Genomic DNA, 24,173 nt, shown 5'->3' on the forward strand with positions numbered 1-24,173 from the left:
GCATCTTACAACATGAAGACTGCCTATTCTACTTCCAATTTGACTCCTTTTTCCCTTTTCTGTTTCAATTCTCTTTGGCTCCTCCCCTGAGGAAAGGATCCAAGTCTTAGGATTGACTGTCCAAGCAACAATGTTTCTCATGTTGCTACTCTAAATGGAATGGCAATCAGGAATAACGAGGTCGGCTCTCAGGCTGCACAGTAGAGCTAACTGCCTAAGCAAACTCTAGAACCAATTGTGACAGCAGCCAAATAAAGCATTAAGCAAAGCTTCAAATACACCCAGCACAAGTACTTAACCATGTTAATTTCTAAAGTAAAAGTATCTCTAATGATACTTCATTTTCTTTCGCTTCTTGACAGTTTTTCTAGTACTGGCAAGGGCTCTTGATTTCCAAAGCTGGAAGCAAGCAAAGGCACAATCCCTGGATAATGGCATAGCTGTCTTCAAAAAAGAACTCCCTTCTACAATGATTTCACTGTAGTCTGATACTAAGGCAAACACCTGATGCTAGTACTCAGTAGCATATTCCATCCCAGAGGACCCACAAAATCTGACAGCACACACCAACCCTTCAGTCTTTGTGCTTGTCAGTTAAACATTGGCAACCGCTTAACACAGCACAGTAGTTTCATGTATGCTTTTTTTATTCAAAGTACAGATATTTGGTTTCTTTTAAATATTGTTAAAATGTTGATAACATTGTAGCCTCTAGCAGTCATCAAGCCTAATACGCCTCTCTCAGTGACTGTAGTCAAGTAGGGTCTCACCTGCTTTCCACAACTCCATAGGATTTTTTTTAAGGACTGGAGTTCATAAAGAACCTGTCACCATTTGTGTGCCTCAGGGACAGTTCAGAGACAGTTCAGTGTTAGCTTAAAAAAAATAATTAAAAAATCCATTTTATCACTTGCTCACTGCACTTCCTGCAGTACCTGGATCTCACTCTGTACATACAAAGTTATTTTTAATTTCAAATTCTGTATTATTATTTTGAAGTTAGGAAGCCAGTTGTCACTGTAGCTACTTTGACAAATTTCCAAAATAAAGAAAGATGTTTCCTGCCGGCCATGACATGCTTTAGGGTATATTTTATATGCAAACATCGTGTATTCCATTAAGATAATTTACTATGTGTACTAAGCAAAAAGCATTTCATATGAAACTGTAGGAAAGATGTAAGTGAATTCTGTGAGGAAACGCCAGGCCCTGAAAATTGCTCAGCAGCTGCTGGTATAATACATCCAAAAGGCATCAGACAAACTTACAGAACACAGGGTCACTGATACCTGCTCACAGCATCATAGTGTCACTGTAGCTTTCATACAATGATCTGGATGCAGGCTTGAAGGCAAAATTCCTAAACTGAGACTTACTGGAAGGTGGGGAAATATATCAAGAGTTAATTTTATAAATATGCTTCATACTTAAAATACTTTCCTCAAGTAGTTGCTGTTGCTCACAGCTGAGAACAAAGTGCTGGAGTAGATGTCCCCACAGTGGGTAATGGTCTGACGCAGCCAACACGTAAGTGAAACAATCTCCAACAGAGAAAAATACGGCTGAAACAAGCACCTCTGCAGTGAGAAGATAATACTGGATCTATTAATTCCGTGAATCTTTTCAATTTAAAATGAAACATCTTAGTTTATTCTCTCATAGAAGACAAAAAGTACTTCTAAGATTAAGAGTTAGAACTATTTTCTGTAGCTTCAAGAATATATACAATAAGATAAAGCTAAGCCAGATCTGGATGCTGAACTTTGCACACTTCACTGAGCCAGTAAACCCAATGTAAAGCAGAAAATTCTATCAGATCAGGCAATATTTTAACCCAGTTTTCTTGGTAATTCTTCTGTAACCCCTACCTTTACTAAAGGGGAAATGATTTCCAATCAGCAAGCTCCCATGAGAGGTGTTCCATCCACCTCTGCTCAGAAACTGTGTGAAAGAGTACTAGTCATGGACAGTGACTTTGTCAAAAGAAGAAACTGAATTCCAATTATCAGGAATTCTATCAAAATTGTACGTACTTACTAAATATTGAAATGGTGACTTGACTCTGTTCTACAATTCAAAATTCCTCCTTTTTTTCCTGAAAAGCCCTGTAATAAGACTATTCCTAAAAACTTTGGTGGCTTACTGAGCAAAACTGTCAAAAGAAGACAGCTCAGCACTAATAGAGGTCAATAAAATTTGAAACAGTTATGTCAGGTCTTCTCACAAACTGTTAATAGCTAGGATTGAGGAGTATGTCTGGAGCAGAACCAGGCACAGACGAAGTTTTCATTTGAGAACGTGCTTTACTAGCTAAACAGGTGACTTCACTGATAATGCTCCTTTGTCTGTACACTTTAGAATACAGAATCACCAAATGGTTTGGGTTGGAAGGAACCTTTAAAGATCATCTAGTCCAACCCCTTCATCCATGGGCAGGGACATCTTTCACAAGGTGAAATGCTTGAAATGATGCTCAAAGCTCCCCCCACCCCAACCCAACCTTGAACACTTCCAGGGATGGGGCATCCACACCTTCCCTGGGCAACCTGTTCCTGTGCCTCACCACCCTCACAGTAAAGATTCTGTCATTATATCCAATCTGAATCTACCCTCTTTCAGTTTAAAAACATTGCCCTTTGTCTTGTCACTACAGGCCCTGGTAAAATGTCTTTCTCCATCTTTCTTGTAAGCCCCTTTTAAGCATTGGAAGGCCGCAATAAGGTCTCCCTGGAGCCTTATCTTCTCCAGGCCAAACAATTCTAACTCTCTCAGCCTGTTTTCATTGCAGAGGTGCTCCAGTCCTCAGACCATTTTTGTGTCCCTCCTCTGGACCCACTTTAACATGTCTTTTTTGTACTGGGGACCCCAGAGCTGGACACAGTGCTGCAGGTGGGGGTCTCACCAGAGCAGAGTAGAGGGGAAGAATCACCTCCCTTGACCTGCTGGCCATGCCGCTGGTGATGCAGTCCTAGATAATTGGCTTTCTGGGCTACAAGTTTATGTTGCTGGCTCATATCCAGTTTTTTTACCCACCAATATCCTGAAGTCCTTCTCTGCAGTGCTGCTCTCAATCCATTCATCACATGGTCTGTACTGATACTGGGGACTGACCTGACCCTAGCGCAGATCTGACAAAAAGATTCTTTATTTTCATGTTTCTGTTCCATTTTTGCTCCAGGTGCACCACATCCAAAGTTGACAAACTCTAAACCATGTTGAATGAACTCTCATATCGTAGGGGCCCCGAGTGTGATTGCTTCTTAGGGAAGCAGAACAGAATAACTATTTCCACCCACTCAAAATAAATCTGGTGCATATAGAATAGCGTTTTAAGGACTGTTTGTCTCTCAGGCAGCTTAAGAAGCTTGCATTCAATACCAGCACAGTGCCAGTTTATTTTTTTCAAAAAAGCTTCAGATCTGATCCATTCCTTACAGCCATTCCTGAAGACTTGGCAAAATACCTTATTCTACCTGAGCAGTAGTTTCTGTTAGCATCAGTTAAGAAAATAACATAGGTTCCTCTTCAGCCATGTGGAAGCAACACTTGAGAAAGAAGAAGTGTAAGGTTGTTTTACAACTAAAAAGTTCAGGTGTATACATGAGAAGCTGGAGTTCCATCTCATGCAATGGTAAGTATCTTCAATTTATACAGGCTCAAATGACTACCCGCACACTGTATCACCGAACATTCAATGATAAGTTACCTTCTAGAAATTGGATAGTAGAATAAATATGACCAGTGCTTGCAGACACATCGGAAAAAGGTTGAAACAGTTGTTCTTTGTGATGCAACTTTGTGTTCTCCCACTTGTGACTTCAATAAGATGTCATACTAGAGTGGAAAGGACCTGATCCCTCCTCAGAGAGAGTTGTTTCCTACGACAAATATAACTGTAGCACCAAGATCACAATATTTACTTATATTTGCCAAGTCTTGATTCAAAAGTTGTCAGTTCCAAAATTATCAGAAGACCATCTTTTGACTATGTTGCACTTCAGTCAAGTTCGCTAACTTTTTGCCAAATCAGACATTTACCAGAAATGTATATTGTAAGTTTGTATCAGATGACCCAACACGTAAAAAACCCCAACATTTGAACAGAAAAGCTGGTGCATGGAAAATAAAAATGAAAAGCAATTCTGACCCTGGAATCTACATGAAGAGCTCTCCTTCTCAGCAAAGAGATTGGTTCAAAGGAACCAATCACAATACAGCTTGTAACAGTAACACTAATTATTCTGTTGAAGAAATAATATCCAGAACAGGAAAACTACCTTTGCTAACCGTGCCACAACTATAACCACAAACACACACACCACCAGGGCTAGCCAAAGGGCACCACTACTGGGGGTAGGAATTGGATGGGGCAGAAAAGCATCTGGGTAAAATCCTAGGGCAGCTAGTGCTCACCATGACATTTACACTTAATCTGAGTCATTCATATCGTAATCCGTTTCTTCATCCTCACTCTGAGTGGCATGCAGCATGCAGCAAGTATAGAGAAAGGAAGGGAAAAGAAGAGATTGCAAGTGAGTCAGAGCTGCAACAAAGTACAGTCCATTTATACTTGAAGCATCTGGGAACGACATTTATTTACTTTTATCTGGGACTCCCTCTCTTTGTAAGAAAGTATGACAGCAAGCAATTTCAATGAGGAACATTACAGATTTCATTAAAATTTCCTTTTTCAAATGTCCTAAAATCAGCAGATAGAAGTCAACAGTGCCATGCAACAAAACAATAAGGACCAGAAGTATAGAGAAAATTTAAATAAAACTGCAAAGCTGGTACTTTAAATCCATGTAACTCTTCACCATGGAAGGGAAAGGATAGCACTTGAGAATCTAACTCTGGATGCAGATGTTATGAATAAGCTTTGGTCATTTGTCCCAAGAGTGACAGATCAATAAAGTGGTATAAAAGGGAAGAATGCTCATGTGAATACAGGTTATCTTTCAGTAGTGCCATGCTTACCAGTAAAAGCCACTGGAACCATTTAAGTCAATGTCCCCAATGCCGTTAACTTCTTTTGCTTAGCTGTATTAGAAGGTTATGTGGAAGTCAACTACTAACTTACTATGCACATTGTTTTCCAAAAAAAGAAAACACAAGAAAAAAAATCTCTAAGAAGGAATGAAGGTGAAGATTGATTAAATGGGCTATCAGAAAGTGTTTTTTCCTGTTCTGAAAGTCCAGTATTATAAATTAAAATTGAAGTGCTTGTCAATAAAAATTACATACTGGTAGATTTTTGTTTTCTTTAACCTAACTTGCTGTAAAAGTGATAGGAAGACTTTCTCATGGCTTCTAGAAGTCAGTGCCAGTACATGAATACGTTCTGTATATATCACTGGATACCAGATTTTCAATCATATGAACTTCACAAAGACCAACTCTGACACTAATGAACAGATTGCAGACTAGAGGATCAACATTGGCTAAGAGGGAAATACTGAGACAAGAGTTCCCAAGGTCTATCCAGTCAAGATTCCTGAACACAGCTGCCAGAAACTTCTCAGCAAAAAGTTTGTTTTTGGTTTGTTTTTTTTTTTTCCAGGCACAATATATGTAGAAAAAAATTGATCTATTAGAAACACAATATATAAAAAATAATTCTTCAAGTATTGTCATTAATTACTAGCAACAGCTCAATTCTTCCAGGGCAGAAAGACTGACTGTTTATAACTGCAACCAAAAATAAAGTAATTATTATTCATCACCCTGGTCAAATTATGCTGTGTTCTCTTCTCTGAAACAATGACAAAGAAGCACTTCAATGATTCTGCTTCTCTCAGAGCGACTGAATCTACAGAGCTGTACTGCACAGTGAACTTCTGTATTTAGGATTTAATAGTTTCATTTGGTCCGTATTTTCTTTTACATTAAGGATGCAGTGTAACTCTGGCAACTTATGAAGTTGCCTGAAGATGTACTACCATTCCTTATGAAAATGTTTATTAGGTTCTAGAATTCCATGTTTTATTTCAGGTACATATCTCAGCCCTAAATTATTACCACACACTTCTTTAACTTGTCTACTGCTAAAGTTTTCTGAAGCACTCTGGCAAAAGCAGACCTTGACTAGGGTTTTGGAAAGAGTGAGTGTGGCTTTCCCAGGTTTACTGTTTACCCTTGACTACATTAATCCCTTACAGCTCTTTGGAAGTTTTATCTCAACCATTAGCATAAATTAATCATTTCAATAAGAATCCAAAAGAAAGTATGGAGTGTTTTTATAGCGCAATTTACAAAAATGTCTCCATATGTGTAGCTGGATAACCAAGTGACAAGGCACAGAAAGCAGTGAAGTTTTACCTATTTGAGGCCTCAGTGCCAAGACCCAGATCAATTCTTAGCACTATTAAAAAAATTTCATTGAAGGAGATTCTTGAAAATGGAATCTTTGATGTTTTACCAATTGTTTTCCATCTACATATACTAAATCAAAAGCTTTTAAGCCAACTACAGAAGTATCTAGTCATCTGTAGTCACCTCCTCATACAAAGTAGATACAATGATAAAAACTGTTCAATATGCACTGAAGAGTACACTTAAGTACGTAAGCAGTCTGCCTTACTACTATTCAGTTGTGTATTTACATTTTCCCTTGTACAAACTCTGAAAGACAACCGAGTAAAATGCTAAGATATTGTGCCCATTACAATCTTTTTATAAAGCCAGTTAAAGAAAAGTAGAGAACTAGGTAGAAACCTGAAAATATTAACCTAACAAATACCTTCATTTTATAACATATTACATGGGTATGTTTTTCAGAGACAGCATATTACAACCTCCATTCCTGATGGTAAGACTTCTTCAGCTGAACTCAAGCAAGAAAAACAGGTTTTGACTGAACAGTGGCAGAATAAGGAACCATTCAAATGCGTTAGAAACAAAACCTAGATTCTCAGCTGTAACACCAAACATTTGCCAATACTCAAAAAAACAGGACAGGTATCAGGAACAGTACAGAGTATTGCATGTAAAGAACCCATTTGGTATAAGAAATGCAAGGTGGCTGTACCATTTACAGTCTCTCATACAATGGACAGGGAACCATTATTAATCATAAGTGAAAGGGAAAAAAGGCAATTAAATAATGGTCCAGAACAAAGGTAGGCCTAGCACAACTTAGTGAAGCCCACCCAATTTGACACCATTTCTTCAGTCCAACGTTTAGTAAATTACCTTTGCTTTTTCACTGGGTTCACTGGTTGTGCCATAGGGAGTGTTATGCAATTCCTTTGAGACAACACACAGAAACTCAGCCTGATCTTCATTGCCATAGTTATAGGACGAACCAATACTGACCAGCTGAAAGATGGGGGGAGAAAAAAAAAAAAAAAAAAGTCAATTGCATTTCCACATTAAAAAAATTCCATAAATACTTGTCATTAGTACAAACACTCCTCAACCTTCAGACTGTTGGTTGTGCCTGAAGCATGATTCTCCACTTCAATGCAAACACATTTTGATGTTGACAAATACACTGACACTCTGATGATGAGATAAACATAGTTTTTCTTTTTAAACATTTACATAATTAATGATTTATGGTTATGATTATACCGTGAAAGAAAAGGCTACAGAGGCAGGCCAGTAGAGAAGTAGCCTGTTCCCTGTTTCTGTTATTTACTGGAAACTTTCCCATCCTCCAAAGTTAATTTTTAAAAAGTTTGTATGTGGTATCTTAAATGTGGCGTGATTTAACATGTAAATGGATGCATGCAGGAAACACTTTAGCCTGAAGGGATACCCACCACCTTACCTAGAGTAATGGTACTTCTATTAAAGCACAGTTTGAGTAGACAAAGACAAAATTTTCATTTGGTTGGAAAAGAGCAAGACACAGCATGGTGGGACACCAAGCTTAACATCTGAAGTTCATACCTACTGCTACAGGGAAGTTAAGGAAGCACTACAAGCAGAAGCCATGTATAATGAGACATGATGTATTTACAAGCTTCTACAAGTCTCAGTATTGAATCATAAATGACAATTTACTGAGAAAGAAGGATACACTCAACATCAGTATGATCATCAGTACATTTATCAAATGGCAGAAATTTCATGTAACTTGTCTTACCTTACACACTTACTAATGCTAGAAGCTTTACATAGCCTGTCTTTCCAAGTCTGAATCAATTCAGATGTAGCTGGTTCACATATTTTAAAGGTTTACTTCAAAAGTCTGACAAGATAATGTATGGGGCTATTACTATTGACACAGATCAAAGCCCTAAAAATCAACCTATTGCACAGGTACATTCTATCTACATGTTATTACCAAAACTATAGTAAATCTACCTACCAAGTCACCACACGTTATCAGGCTGTCCTATTCCCCAATCTCTCTTACTTATATCATTAAAATATTCTGGTAATGGCCCCATAGAAATGGATTCACTTGTTTTTTAGGGCAACAGCATTTGCAACACCATAGTTACCTGTCTAAATCCAAACTCTGTACTGTCATTAGTCTAGCAGAGCACCAAACAGAGTAAAAGCCTTTTTAAAGCAGGGAAGATGCAGCCAAGATGAAATCTTGGTTCAGAACCCGTACTTCAGTGATAAGATTATTCCCCCAACAAAAGTGGAAATACACCAAAGTTAAACACAGCTTCCATATAGCACTGTTGGGAGAAAGTAAAGCCTCATAGTACTTTTAAGGAGAGAGGAGAGATGTGCAGATGTTCCAGCACTGTGGTAAGACAGCCAAGCAAGCACCTCCACAGACAAAGAGCAGCAGGCAGTATGTCTGCACAATGAACCAACCTGATGCCAGGCCTAGGCAATGTCAAAGTTTTTGGACCCTGATGGTATTACAGCATACAAGGCTCAGCGTCCAATGAACAGCACTGGCAAGCAGAATTCAGTGCTCTCAACCTGCCTACTTTAACTACACTGTCTGGGTGTGATCACCAGAAGCATTTCCCTCCCTCCTCCACTCCTAACATCACTCTAATTTCGCAAAATGCATACATAGTCAGTAACGAACACAGGCAGATCAAAAATGAATGCGATAAAGATGTTTTTTCCACCAAAACCATGTAATGAAGATACAAACTCCCAGGTTTTTTAGAAGCACCAATACATCCTCACTGGAATACAAAGACACCGTTTATCTTGAGACATTAAGTCTATTAATCTTTCACAAGGGATACTCTGTAGTCTGCACCATAGCATGTTTGTATAACATAGAATCATAAACCCCAAAAAGTAACTAGTTGCTTAGTTGCACAAAATGGGCTAAGAAACTCCACTGAAAAGCTGGAAAATCAACCCAGACTTACTTCATATAGAGAGATTTGTTGATTCTCTTCCCTATCAGCAAAAAACATCATGCACAAATTTTCAGAAGAAAAGCAGTTAAGCTGCCTCTAAGTCTGCTGAAGTGGTGTAAAGTTTATCCTATATATTATATAGCAATTACAAACCATATAATTCAAATACAGTAACTGCTTCAATTACTGATATAAAATGTAAGACTACTTTAAACAGTAATTTTAACCTACTTAAAGGCTAGAAAACATTCAAAAAGCTGGATACATGTTTAAATAAGGCCACACAATCTACCTTCTCTGAAGAGAAGTTTGAAGAAAAATTTTGATTTAGTATACAGCCAACTTTTCTTCTTGCAAAATGGCAAGAATCTGATATCAGATAAGCTATGATAACAACTACCAGAAGGAAATAGAATTCTTTACTCATTGACAGTCAAAATAAATAAATTACCTCTCTGAAAGTTGATATGCTGCCAGACCCAAACCATCAATCCTAGACCAAGAAGGTTGATAGGTCCTCGGCTGATAGCTGCTCACATCCCTCACTAATGCTTCATAATCTAAAAAAGCTGACCTTTTGCACCTATGTCTTTCTAAGAGATGTGGCAGACCAATTACTTATTAGCCAGTTGGACAGCACTATCAATTTAGCTGACTGCAAAACATCTGGATGACTTTTTGCCATTACTACTCAGCTGGTGCATTTCAAGATAGTCACTCTTGCAACATTAAACACAAGTTCTTTGAAACTCCAACATGTGATAACTCTTGTAAGCAGTTCCACATACGTGCAACTAAGAATGTATTATTGGCATAGTATCAATAGCATGCTAGAAACTTCATTGTAGCTTTTTGCGAAGAATCAGCAGTAATAAGGGTGATGGCAGAAAAAGAAACCATGGAAAATTACTGCAGATTAGAACTGAACTGTTGTGTCTGAAAGTCTGATCAGAAATAAAGTAATATTTTAGCACTTGTATTCCAAAAGTCACCCCACTGTTCCCAGTATTGGTGGCAACACTTTAAGAAGGATGCTGATAAACTGGAAGGAATTGCTAAACTCCCTGACCCCATGTCTGTCTGTCCCTGCCATGCCTCCCCATCCCCCCAAAAAAAGAACCTACAACAAATCAGAGTAATCTGAGGTCTGCAAAACATTCGTTACAATGCACAGGAAAAGGATATCAGATTATCCAGCCTACTGTTTCTCAGACTTCTGGAAAGGACAAACTCTTTTTGGCTCACGGGGCTTAACCAGTAGAGAGTTTTAGTGACCAAGAACTTAAGGAGGAAAAAAAGAACATTTGGAAACTCTGAATTTTGTAGATTTTTCTGATTCTATATAAATTTGTATACATGTGTGTATGTATTTCTCCTCATGTTTTTTTTCCTTCCATGACCTGTTTCATTACACTCCTTATTAAAGCAGTGTGATCCTGCTTGAGCGTCCAGGAGCACCAACAGTGTCATAACCAAGCACAGAAAAATGCCAATGTTACTTATCAAAGAAAATTTATTAGATCATGATCCATTCACTGCACTGAGTAAGGGTGCTGACACTAGTAGGCTGTCAGCTGTAACTAAAAAAAGACAGGAATGGAAAGAAGTATTATTATTATAATAATCATTAATTAATACTAATATTAATTATTATTATAATCATTATCATCATAATTAGATCAACAGAAATATATTTATTTGCATTATATTACTTTATGTGCCAGTACAGGTCAGGATTTTCCTGAAAAGACTAAGAAATAACAGGGAAGTTCCTGTCTCATAAAGATTGAACTTCTAAGTAAGATAAAAGCTGACAATCAGATAGAGCAAAGTTAAAAACCACAAACAGTCTGGCATACATAAAGTGGATGGTGACTACCTGATGCCTAGCTATGGTTAGGCTTTTTTTTCAAAGAGGAAAGATTTAAGAATGATTTCAGGGACAATAATGAGGTAACTTTCTGAGAAACTTTTCCTAAGTCTGCAGCTCTGTGAGAGTATAACTTTCCATTTCAAAAATTTCAAAATAGACTATTTAAGAAAAACAGATGATAAAAGTAGTATAGCTGAGAGAACAGGTCAAATGATTCCTGCATCAAGTTACTCAATGGCAGCAAAATATATGAATCGCTTCCTGTCTTGAATCAATGACTGTACACCTAAAAATATCCCTACGAATAGGCAAAATGGTTGGTGCATCAATTCTAGGAATGTTGGTTTTGAAGTGAACAAATTTCATGCCTAACTGAATTGAGAGAGATCTCAAAATTGGCCGCTATTTCCATAACCTGCCTATGCAGATTTGCTATACTAGTTTAACAATATTGATTCAGAATCTATACAGCACATTTACAGGACAAATTAGCAATAGTGTTACCATCACAGATAACCACTCCAACTTGCACAAACAGCATCCCTGTCTTTCTTGGCTTCTCACCGGAGTTACTCATATCAACTAACTCTTCTACTTCATGACTACCAACTTCCTTCTCTTTGTGTGATGGTCTGATTCTCAAAATCAAGTAAAGTTCATAACAATTATTCTCAAATTCTATTCAAATATTCTTATATTTGAATATTAGTTCTTTTTCAGACATGGTGAATTCCTTGTACACTAGAAAGTTTGTCTTTTTCTTGGTTTTAGATAGAAAAAAAGAAAGTCCTCTCCTCATTTTTTTTACAGAAACAGGTTATATGCATGTAAGAATGACTCTATGGCTTTTAGAGTTCATTCTGCTGCCTTCTCAAAGGATTTGCAAAAGGCTATAGAGATACATACACATCAGTTGTTAAGCTGAGCACTGAAGAGTGAAACCAGGATCACAAGCATATTTAGCATATTTATTTCAGGTCTCTTAATGCAATTGTCAGACATCAAATTGAGGAGGAAGGAAAGTAATTCCCTTCCAGTTGCTTTTTTTTGTGTTTTTTTTTGTTTGTGTTTTTTTTTTTAAATTTTATACCCGCCTTTCCTCATCTCCCATTTAATTATGCTGAATTTTACTTTCAACTACCTAGGACATCAGCGCATGAATAACATCATGCTGCCTGCACCCTACACATCCTTAACAACAGGTCACATTTCCTACTCAGTTCCAGAAAGTCTGCAAACCCAGTGCATTAATTCCACATTTTGAATGTTACCTCTACAACTTTAAGAAACAGTTACATTGTTGGTACATTGAAAGCAGATTCTGGAATACAACTAGGCAACATTCCAGGTTTAAAATCTGGAATTGCATGGCTAAGTGCCCATGTGAACTCATAGGCAAGATTCGGCTCATATCAAGCCACTTTACTGTCATGTTACCTTCATGACGTTATACAGATCTTTCAGACTGAGTGAGCATACATATAGCAAGGAAAAGAACAAGTACTCAGAGTATTTTACTAATGAAAAATACCACAGAACACCAGGTTCCCAAACCAATTCATATATGACACTTCAAAACAGAGCACAGCTACTTAAAGAACTGGAAACTGCCTCCAATGTTACTTGTTAGCAAAAAATCCCTCCCAGACTCTTGAACACTGGGAAGTGACACAGCAATTTAAAAAGCCGTGACCTGAGGGTGAGGGGAAGGATGAGACAACCCAAAAAGCCAGTAAGTGAAGCTATGATCCTTCATTTGGGTTTTGAGAAAATTTCCCAAGGGGGAAAAACCCAAAACAACAAAAAATAAAGCCAACCCCCCCCCAGGACTTTCTTCCCACTTGAGACAAGATTTAAAACTGCTGGTTTTGTTCTCCCCTCATTCTTCCACATTTTATTTCTGAAAAATTCTGTTATTTGACGTTCCAGTTTAAAAATATTTCATCTGCCTAAAAAAGCGGTTAACTTCTGAGTTAGCAGAAATAAAGGGTTTGAACTCAGAACAAAACTGGCTATTAGGTGGATGAAATACACTCGAACTGGGGCAATGATTAACAAAGAAATGTCCCTTTCTGAACCCAGTGAACTCGAAGCTTTGTTTACAGGGCTCCTAATGTTTGGATCAAAGGCTGCTAACTTTGGAGGAAGATTTAAGGAAAAGTCACTTATTGAGAAAGTAAGAACTTTTCTTAAGGAAAACACTTAACTAAGTAACTGGGGGTGGGTGGGTTTGTTGATTGCTGTTTTATTATTTTTACAATATAAACATTCATAATGTATAATGAAATACTGTGAATAAAAGCTAGTCACAAATACACACAAATTACTATGTGCTGTACATCCAGGAATAAAGTGGAATGATTTGAAAGCAGCAGAAACGCAAGGAGGCCAAGCATATCAGTGTGAGGGCAAAAAGAAAGGTGTGACACACCTCACTGCAGCATTTCTGGAAGCATCTCTCTTCCCCTTTCACTTCCCGTGACACTATGAGCAGATACTCTGACTGCTGGGCCCGGCCACAGCTGTACTGGGAACCTATACTGACAAGCTGAAATAACCAATCAAAGCAAAACACAAAAAGAAACCTTTGTAAAGCTGAAGCACATACTGTTGTCCAAATCATACAAATAACAGATGAGCTGAAACGTTCAGGTAACATTTACTTGCCACTAGAACAGGTTGCTATCAAGGTACAACTTTAATTTCAACATACTTCAAATTTATGGAGGCAGTTGCAAAGCCCTTTGCAATTTCAAGGGAAGTTAAGAATTACTGGTAAGTCAGAAAACTCCCCACATCACTGTGGTGTAGCCAACTACTCTGTAAAACATAAACAGTTTGGTGCATTATGAAAGTTAGCATTATTTTCCTGTCATAGTTGCCATGTTGCAGAAGGTAACGTGGATATAAGACTGGAAGGTGTTATATAAAGCTGATATATATATCAAGGCTGGGTATGAAAGAGCTTAATCTTGTTCCAGATATTGATAAAATACAGCTCAGGAAACATATGAAGTCAACTGGAGGAAAAAAGTTTGGTGCTCTAAGTTGGTTTTAGAAGATGCAATTTACAGAAAATCCAAGAAAATACCTGGAGTGGGAAAAGCTGTCTGTCTTGTTCCCATAAAAATCAGTACCAAGAACTCTGTTCACACTTGCCAAATTTCTAATAACTCAGAAGTTCAGAACCACAGCTGAATTTCTCAACTTCTTATTACAAAAATCATTTTAACTTAATAATGCATGGTAATTCCTAGCTCATTTAAATTAAAGCATAGCCTGTCAGTGCACTTGAGAAAGATCAGAACTTTAAATTAAGTGTGAACAACCAGAAAAAAATTGCCTATTTGAGTAAACTGGAGATTACTATTGATGAGAAGGCTCATGAAGAATGAATTATTACTTTTTTTATCCTGTTGTTGTTATGTGAATCATTTTGAAGGCAGCAGCTAAATACCATCCTTCTATACAGTAAATGTATTTAAGACAGCACTATGGTGCAACACTCAGGTTACACTCAGCATTAAAATTTACATGACTGGCATCTAAAGCCTTTGTATGAAGCAACTTTGTAAAGCCCAAAGTTTCTCTTTGTGCAGTATTGCCAAAACATTGTTTTTTCTGATTGCCTGAAGAGGTAACAATTGAAGTAAAAGATCATCTAAAAAATAACCCACCGAAATCACAGAAGTGGGGCAGCACAACTATTGCCAGTAATTTTTGAACTTGGACTGATACATGACTGCAGTATCCTAGCAGCACTTTCACTCCTACTCTTTGTAAAAGTGCATCATTACATCCACCTAAGTGCACCAGAAGATTAACATCTTCCAGTCCTATTTAATCACCACATCCAATTGTATTTTACAAGAAAATTTTGAAATGTTAAGGGGAAAGACATATTTCTGACCAAAACCAACCACTAAAAGATACTATATGTGGCACAGAGCACAAGGACTCTCAACCCATAGTAATATTACGCCTCTGAAAAAGCTGATGATTTCTACCCCACCAATGATAATATGTACGAAGTGTGGTAGGTGCCACCCCAAAGTCTGCTTCTGAAGGAAGCATGCTGCTGTGCAACCCAGGTTTAGAAAAGATAAAAAGTTACCAAAATGCTACAGTGTTCTCAGATCCTAACAATAAAACTGTTTAGATTATACAGAATATTCTAATCATGTTTCACATGAATGGTGTCTGCTAAAAGCAGGTCTGCAATACAACCAAAAGAAAGGATGGACTAGTCTGAGGTAACGAGAAGCTGAGTATTATGAGACCATACAGCTGTTGTGTTTATGTACCTCAAACTGGGCGTCCAAGAGAAAGCAACATGGGGGACGGAAGATGTAAAAAGAAAGCTGATGAAACAAGGACATAATGTTCAAGAAAACCACTTGAAATTTTCCAGTTCTAAAAGATTCTAAATTCTAAAAGAGATTGTAATAGTTTTTTCAGCAGTTGCACTGTCACAGCAGTACTGCTCCCAAATACAATATCCCCAAGGAATACAAGGCTTTAGGACAGGTAAAAGCCATAGTATCATTTAATCTGTTAAAAAGTAAAGAATCTGTATTTGTAATGAAAGCGAGTTTCTCATGACAATGAAGAGCGTAAAAAAAATTTTTGTCAATGTACTGGTCAAGAAATAGTCATGTGTATTACATGACAGCTTTTCCTAGGGACTTACATTCAGCTTCTGGCATGCTAAACAGACCTGCTAACACCTGAGCCAGAGGACTGAAGCGTAAGGAGCTTTTTCTGTGCTGGTTTAGTTTATTTGATCATGGCCATCTCCATGACACCAGCAGCTTACACATTTCATCAAATATAAACAGAACATTCTCTTTTACCTTTGTGTGCCATACTTTTTTAAAACGTTGTTTTGTTGTGTTATTAGAGCGAGACTGCACATGACAAGAGCTTTGTGCTTACTCCAGCCTCTCCTACAGCCAGCACCAGATGCTGCAAAAAGTGCTGGTAGCCGAGCACTTGTGTCTCGCTCAAGAGTTAACAGATTCCTTGCTCCAATGCAGTTTAAATATTCTGGTAGGTTAGAAATGTGAAGGATGAAGCGGCCACTTAGTTTCTTACCTACAGAGATTAGCAAAGGTAACAGAGATCTTGCAATTTTACAATACATTCTTGAATGTACACACAAACTGACTTTTATGCAGGGCAAAGAATGAAAACATTCATGTAGCTCACACCTATCCAGCTTCACATTCATGCTGGTTACATTCACCCTCCTACGTGTATCCGTCCTTTATCTGAAGAACCCTTGTTTGGGCCTGACAAACATTCATCTCCCAAGCTAATCTCTTTTACCCAGAGCTCTTTATATCTGACCTACCATTTGTATAAACTTGTAGTAGTTAATTTTAATTTATTCACCTTTCAAATGCTCGTGTGTAACCACTGAAGAATTAAGCTTCAAACATGATGTAGATGTTTTTATAGAAAGTTAGCACAATGTACGTCCTGGAAAGCTACAATTTTGTTGTTCTCTGACAATAATACAAATATAAAATTTTAACTTAACTATGTATCTTTATCTATCCAATTTCTGAAAATGACTGGACTTAAAAAAGATGCATAGAATTGACTTTATGTGACTCTTTCACATAATGGAATTTTTAGAAGAGTTTGTAACTATATCCTGTATGGTTTTTTTTACCTGTTCAAATTTCCAGCCATCAGACATTGTGGAAACCATTTGAGTGAGTTCCTCTTCCTGGCACTGCAGCACCCTGTACACGTGTTTGACTGGCACCTTCAAGAAGAAACATAAGATGCTCAATACAACATGGACTTCACTGTGTTTGTGACTTGTCTAAAGTTGCCCTTCCTCTTTAGAAACAGTAAACAACAACACCTTGAACACTCTGCCTTTCAAAAGAAATCTCATCTGTTCAGAATCACCTTGCAGAAGACTCAATGCTTAACAAATGTTTCAGGGACTAAAAGTGCTACTTAACAGTTACAACAAAATATTCTTAAGACTTACCTATCATTCCATGTGGTAGCAAACCACATCATTCAAAATCAAGGCTGAGGTTCTGCAGAGGCTAACTTTATGGAATGTCTGACCAGATTCAAAAGTCTTTTCTTTCCCTATCAAAGTTTCCCATGCAGAGCAACAAATAAGTAGGACCATTTCAGCTGAAACCCTTTAGAAAATGCTATGAGAGCAACTCTGCTATCCCACAACCTGACTTCAAGAGAAATCTGCAACATGATTTTGTAATGTCTCCATGAGCGCTCAGTTATCAGGGAAGGCCAGAGTGGCAGAGCTAAAGAACAAACTTGAATACTTTCTTTACTTAACAATTCCCCTATCATATTCACTTCCATGAAGAAATAATCATGAGCTGCTATGAGAAGAGGCAGATTCTTCGTAGTTACCTAGCACTACAAATAAAGAAACTAACTTTGCTACAAAAGCGTATCACAGGAGCTGAACAGCATCAGTACATATGCTGTATAAACACACTGTATAAACATACAGTATAAGTAACAGTTGTACTGTAGGTAGGCAATCTCATCATATTCAGAGTATTTAAACATGAGAAAAATATATTCTGCAAAAGCTGTTTTCTAAAATAACTATTTCCAGAAATTATATTATGACAAATTCTGCTCCTACCAGACATTTTTGATCAATTCTTTAGAATGTTTTCTGTTTTTGAACAAGAACTAGAACCATACGTCTGTGTCCTTTGTAAGCAGACTAGCAGGTACTGGCAATTTAGAATATTAGTCTTTGCATCCTAATAGTTCCAGCTCAGCCAGTGATGGAAGCCATGCAGTACCTTACTGGGGAAAGGAGCAGTTAAGGAAAAAAAAAATGGAACCCACCCACTACTTGCCATAGAACAAATAATCAAAACCACACTAGAAAACAGCCTCACCTGTGAGATCTTGCTGTCTCTTTCTCTTATTTTGTCCTTTACCAATTTTATTAGTGATGTGATATTGTAGAATTCAGCCTCTTCCAGTACACCTAGTATGAGAACATTTTTTGGAAAGACAGTGTAACCAAAGATTCCAGGCCAAAACCCCAACCAATTCCTAAGATTATCTTCTCTATGGCTATAGAAAATGATTTCTCTTGCCCTAGTAAAAGTTTGTTTACCAGCCTAACAATTCTGGCTTTGTTCAGGCACATGTAGTTCAAAGTTTAGCTCATTCTGACAAACTGTCCTAAAAAAACCCCGAAGAAAACTGATGCCATTTCACATACAGAATGAGAGGCTGGACACAAAAAAAAGGAGCACAAATGCCATTCCAGAGCAGACCGATTGATCGCCACAGCTCAGCCCCTGCCTCAGGCTGGAATAAGAAACAGAAATTAAAACAATCCCACTGGAAAGCTCTGCAGCTCCAAGCGTGCAGAAAATTTTTCTTCCTGTCGTTTGAGATATCAAACCCTGAAACAAAAGCTTAAAGATACATACTGCAGACTGCTCCCACTCACACGTTCAAGCCTTACCTGTTCTCCACACATACTATGTGTTTAACAATGCACATGGAAATTATGTTTCACATTATTTCCTGCTAGTATTGTTAGACTGTGTTTCTCTTTGTCCAATTTCTTCAATACTTTATTAATACAGTTTTAATACTACATGGTTTAAAACAGTCATCCTCCATTAGTGTAAAGTAGATCATCAGTTTGGGACAGGGAGGGAGAAGCTGGGGTCAGAATTTACTCTTCAAAAGCATATTCCACACATCTGAACAACCCAGAACTGCACTCTTACTTCGCTTTACGTTTTCTAAATCTTGTTTTGCAGCCAGTATTCTTTTGCTTGAATCCAAGTATTTCACACAGTCATGCAGAAAAGATACAAGATTATACAATAATGGGCATCTCTCCTCATATTTGAATATTTATGCTCTCTTTCTAACTGGGGATGGGGGTTGTGAAGTCAGGAATCATACTCAAAACACTCAAATTACAGCATATACTATAACTGCATGATACTCACCAGCTTCACTTGAAACAGATCGAAATGCTACACTGACTAAAATTTACCATTTACTTGTAAGTTAATTTTGGTGACTCAAAAGCAATGAAAATAATAAGCAAGTGACAAGAAAGCAGGAGATTTAGTAACATCTTACCTTCCTCAGCCAGGTCCTTGTTAATAACCAGCTTCCCATGTCTGAGATAGTTCAGCACTGGCCCAAAGTAGGTTGGGTCTCTGTCTATTAAATAGGCACCCGTTTCATCCTAGATTAGAGAAAAAAAAACACCAACCAAACAAAAACAAACCAAACAAAACCCAAAACACACAAAAAAACCCCCCAAGCAAACAAACAAACAAAGCCAAAAACCCCACAATGATTTGAACATCCAAGCAGGAATTCAAGCTAATATTCAGCTTTGCATCTGAATAGCAATTAGGTATTCAGACACAGTCACATTCCTTAAAGCCAAATTTATTAAACACATTATAAGGAATTTAACGACAAAGTTGTAATTGTATCAGACTGATCACTTGATTCAATCATGTACTACACAACTTCTCTTACCTGATCAATTCCCCCCAAGCCCTCATAAAAAGATTAATAACATTGTTAGCATGAAAGATCTAAGTAGTAAGTGAGAACACCGAAAATTAAAGTTAAAAGTAACACTTAAAAACAGGAAACTATCGTTTTGTTTGGAAACCTGAAGAATCAGAACAAAGGCTGTATTCCAGTGAGGTTCAAATACCAGCTTTTCTTTCTTCTTTTTTTTTTTTTTTTTTTTTTTTAATTTCATAGAATCACAGAATATCTCAAGTTGGAAGGGACCCATAAGGATCATCAAGTCCAACTCCATTAAAGGCAAACAAACCTATCTTCTCTTAGCTCAACAGGTTGTTCTAAAAACATTTGGTTTTGTCTTAGCTCAGATGTACAAATACTCACAGGCCACTGAGAATGGCTGTGTACCAAGCAAGGGTTGTATGTGCATCTTCTAAAAAACCCAAAAGTATACTGAAGATGCAGTTCCTACCTACCTCACGCAGACAAAGAGAGATAGATCAAACTAACTGATGCTCAGTTTACTGAACACTGCACAGCATTTTGTGGAACACAAAATACAGTTCAAGAAATTCACCTGCATAGATGATATTCTTGACAAAGAGATAAAGAAGCAAAATTGATTATTTCCTACATAATTTAGGATCACTGTGTGTGAACACTTGTGATCAGTGCAGTACTGACATACTTTGTGCTAGCCAGAGGTCTAAGGAAGACTGGTAAGACAGATATCTCATAGATCCGCTGCTCCTCCTTTCTACTGTCCAGTGGATCACTGCCAGCATTAATCCTTTAGTACCTAAAGTTTTGGTGCAGTAGATATCCTACAGATACACGCTGGAGAGATGTGGCAGCACCCCAAATATTGTTTTTATTTATTCTTATTTCTAATATTATAGTAGTTTACAGAAGATACTAAAAAAGCATCAGTACTACCAACAAATCCTAGTTAAATTTGAATCATTCTCCCCCAAAACTACATGTGATAGTAATACCTTCTCTTCCACATGAAAAAACATTCTACTGACCCAATCCTTTGCATCTGGGCATTAATGTGGATAGGTACGATTTGAACCATGATACCTGAAGACTCTCTCTACTTAACAGTATCTAAAGTTCCTAAAATGTTTTATTGGAAAAAGGATGGTAGATGTCTTTTCAGGCACATGGATTTAGTTTCTGAATAAAAGTGCTTGTCTAACCAGAGTTGGTAGAACGTAGAAAGACCACAGCCTGAACTACAAACAACATAGACATCCTTCTATAGTTAAAAGCTAAATGCTTTACACACTCAAGACACACTGCCATTTTAGAAATGAAGGGGTGTCATAGTTTATATAAAATTAACTGTTCAAGAAAATGGTAATATATTAAAACATGCTGTCAGTTAACCTACACTCAGAGCATACAGTGCTTCAGGAAGTCTAATCACAATTTCTTCTGACCTAAACTCATAGTCTCACAGAAGCAAGACTATGCACCAAACCCAGTAGACAGATGAAGTACATAAAATGGTGTACTTTTAAGGGTTGACATTTAAATATATTTACAGTACCAAAACACTTCAAGAATGAACAACCTACAGATACAACCCAAAGAAATTAAATTAGCTGACAAGTGTATGAATTATAAGCTGAAAAGTATTATTTAATACAGGAACAGAAACCAGTGAAGTTGGAAAGGAAGATCTAAACCTGATGAAACACTGTTTTAAAGAAAACAGCAGTCTTTGGTCATCAGTTGAACTGAATTAAGAAGCATACAGGCTTACAAAACTGGAATTCCTCTCAGTTAAGGGAAATAAAGTCTCTAGAAACAAGCTTCTTCAATAAGATTATTGTAATCTTTTACACTACAGTGTTTTCTCACATCACTCTCTAAAGTCATGCCGGCCACCAGCCCTACGCCATTACAGAGACAGACAGGTAGGTCACAGAAGCAAAATAACTAAAAAGCTCTACAGGAAATCTCAAGTAACAATGGTTACTTCACTCCTTACACGAAAGGGCCAAATAAAAAAAGCAGATTTTTTTTTTTGTCTGTTTACAGACTACAGTGCCTGAAATTACTCTTAACTGAGTAGATTTCTGTATATTACACAAGCTCCCAACAAAACCACAAAGGGAACAAGCTATGTCAGGTCTTCTCTTTCAAATTCTGCCTAATGAGGTCATCAGCAGACTGCATTACCTGAACTCCTTAGCCTAGCATGCACATCAGAGTTTATTATTAGCACTTGTACCAAAAATGCTTTACACATACTGATGACATCCACTCTATGAAATATAAGAATTGCATGTTTTCTACCTATCTTTAATCATTTTCCTCATCATCCACAAACTTTCTTTTTTTCCATGCTATTGTTCCTCACCTTTTTTTTCCTGTTACACTATTCCTTTCCTGACCACTCAAATTTTCTTCCTCACCAAATTACCATCTAGAATCTATAAAAATGTTTAATCTTCACATCGATAAACACAAATGCTATACCAAACACGTGTACTACACCACGCGAATCAAGCGCCATCTCACTAGTGTCATAGTTTACTCTGTGAAGCCTCTCCAGCAACAACATGTCTTCAAAAAGTATTAAAAAAGAAGAAAAAAGGAACCCAAAAGTCTTACAATTTATGGTGTAATAGTAACTTCTTTTTTACATTAGTAATTATCAATAGTTAAAGTTTAAGAGCTCTGGCTAAGTTCTTACAGTGAGCAATCCAAATTCTGTCAACAGCATTCGCTTCAGTATGTAAATTCCACGCAGAATTACGAGTAGACTGAACAATTCAGAGTAACTGGGCACTTGCATACCCATATTACAGATATGGAAAACATGCACTAATTAACATTCTTCCAAAGAGAATGATGTGTTTTGGACTTTGGACCTTACAACTCAGGTATCCTGCAGACTAGAGCCTGAGAGTCAAGCCCCAAAATGTAAAGAACATTTTAAAAATATGCAAAGAATGCACAAGCAAAAGAGACACAAAATTGACTGCCTAGGCATCTTCCTATAGAAAATGCCTTCTCACTCCTTTACAGTAAGCTGCCTGATTATCCTTCAATCTGAAATCACCAAGACAAGCCGATTATGCTAGATCTTTAAAGATGTTTATGTAAACATAAATCCAATAAAAGCTGACATAGTAATGTAGTCATCTGCTCCACTTAGAACTCAAAATATGGGTTATAAATCTTTGCACAATTTCGGGATATTGTCAGGATTGGCTTCATCCACACATACATGAAAACACACTGTATTCTCATTGTAATTCGCTTTTTGGACACTCTTTCTAAGGAAACGTTTTTGTTTTATTGTACGGTATGAATAATAAATTGCACTTCAAATGTGATTTAGACAGTTTAAATGTGTAGCTACAGTTTGTGCCAATGTAACTGAACTAGCCCTAAACTAGCTTGAATGTTAATAGACTGTGTTGCCCCAGCTATGCTACTTCCTCTGCTAACTAGTTAATTAGGTTTTTACAAGCTTTGAGCAAGTTTGAATCTTGACTGACACAACCAGTGTAGGTATTTTGAAGCCATTTCCCAGGTTTCAGGTGAATACTACAAACGCCAGATAAATCCATATTCTAATAACATCTCGGTTTTCCCTCTTGTAGATGTATTCTATACAAACAGGCATTAATGTTTACCAGAACAGCAGCTGAAACTCAAGTTTCCTCTCTCTTCAGTATAGTCACATCACCTCACGTTTCAACCTCATAGGTGTTCCATACAAATTGTGCTACTCTTTGTAAGGATGCTCAAAGCAAATGCTCCAGTCATCTTTGTGCATCCAACACAAAAGCAGTAATTAACCACATGGGTGTTCGTATCTTTACCCAGCTCTATTTTTGTACTAAATTCTTCCCTCTACCAAGAGTTTTTCCTTCCTTGTCCATAAGTACTAAACCTTTCCCATACCTGCTCCTTTTTACAAGGACATCATTTAAAAGACAACATTGCTGAGCTACAGTGAAGACCGTATTTGTTTATTGTCACTCTCCAACACCAATGTTTAGTCCAAGTTACAAATACTATGGAATTTTAGAGGAAGTCTAATAACTTGCTCTTAAATTTTCAATCACCTGGTTCAGCATACCAATGAAAAGTCAGCGTAGCTCAGAATCATATTCTTTCTCCCTTAAGAATTAACCCTATTGTGTATCTACAGTCCAGCATTCATGGAGACAGGAGACTCAAAATGCACATGTATTTTCAAAGAATTTGAAAAATATTGCCAAAACATGTAAATGATCATGTATTCCAGTCTCAAACATTTCTACTTCAGCCTTTATAGAGACTGAGGCTCAAAAAACCCATAATGAATACTTACGTCTGATCTTCATTTAAAACATACACAGCACTCAATTTATTTACAGTGAAATTTAACCTTTAGAAAGCAATGATGAAACCTAGCCATTTTGTGCAAGCCATTCTGGTAACTAATTACTGTCACTGTTAAAAATACGTAC

At 37.3% G+C, this 24,173-nt stretch overlaps 1 protein-coding gene across 2 annotated transcripts in view; it reads right to left on the minus strand.

The window, feature by feature from the left end:
• PDPK1 (3-phosphoinositide dependent protein kinase 1) overlaps positions 1–24,173 on the minus strand; it is a 67,442-nt gene that overhangs the window by 2,990 nt on the left and 40,279 nt on the right. Inside the window, exons 15-19 of one of the 2 annotated variants that reach the window (XM_080387631.1) lie at positions 19,288–19,396; positions 18,072–18,163; positions 16,838–16,933; positions 13,592–13,708; positions 7,192–7,317 (exon numbers count right to left, since the gene is read on the minus strand). In XM_080387631.1, coding sequence (XP_080243757.1) covers positions 7,192–7,317; positions 13,592–13,708; positions 16,838–16,933; positions 18,072–18,163; positions 19,288–19,396 — 540 coding nt within the window. The remainder of the gene's footprint in view (positions 1–7,191; positions 7,318–13,591; positions 13,709–16,837; positions 16,934–18,071; positions 18,164–19,287; positions 19,397–24,173) is intronic. The other variant, XM_080387630.1, reaches the window with a different exon arrangement.

The sequence above is a fragment of the Falco punctatus genome, assembly GCF_963210335.1.
Source record: "Falco punctatus genome assembly, chromosome: 4".
In the NCBI taxonomy this organism is placed as follows: Eukaryota; Metazoa; Chordata; class Aves; order Falconiformes; family Falconidae; genus Falco; species Falco punctatus.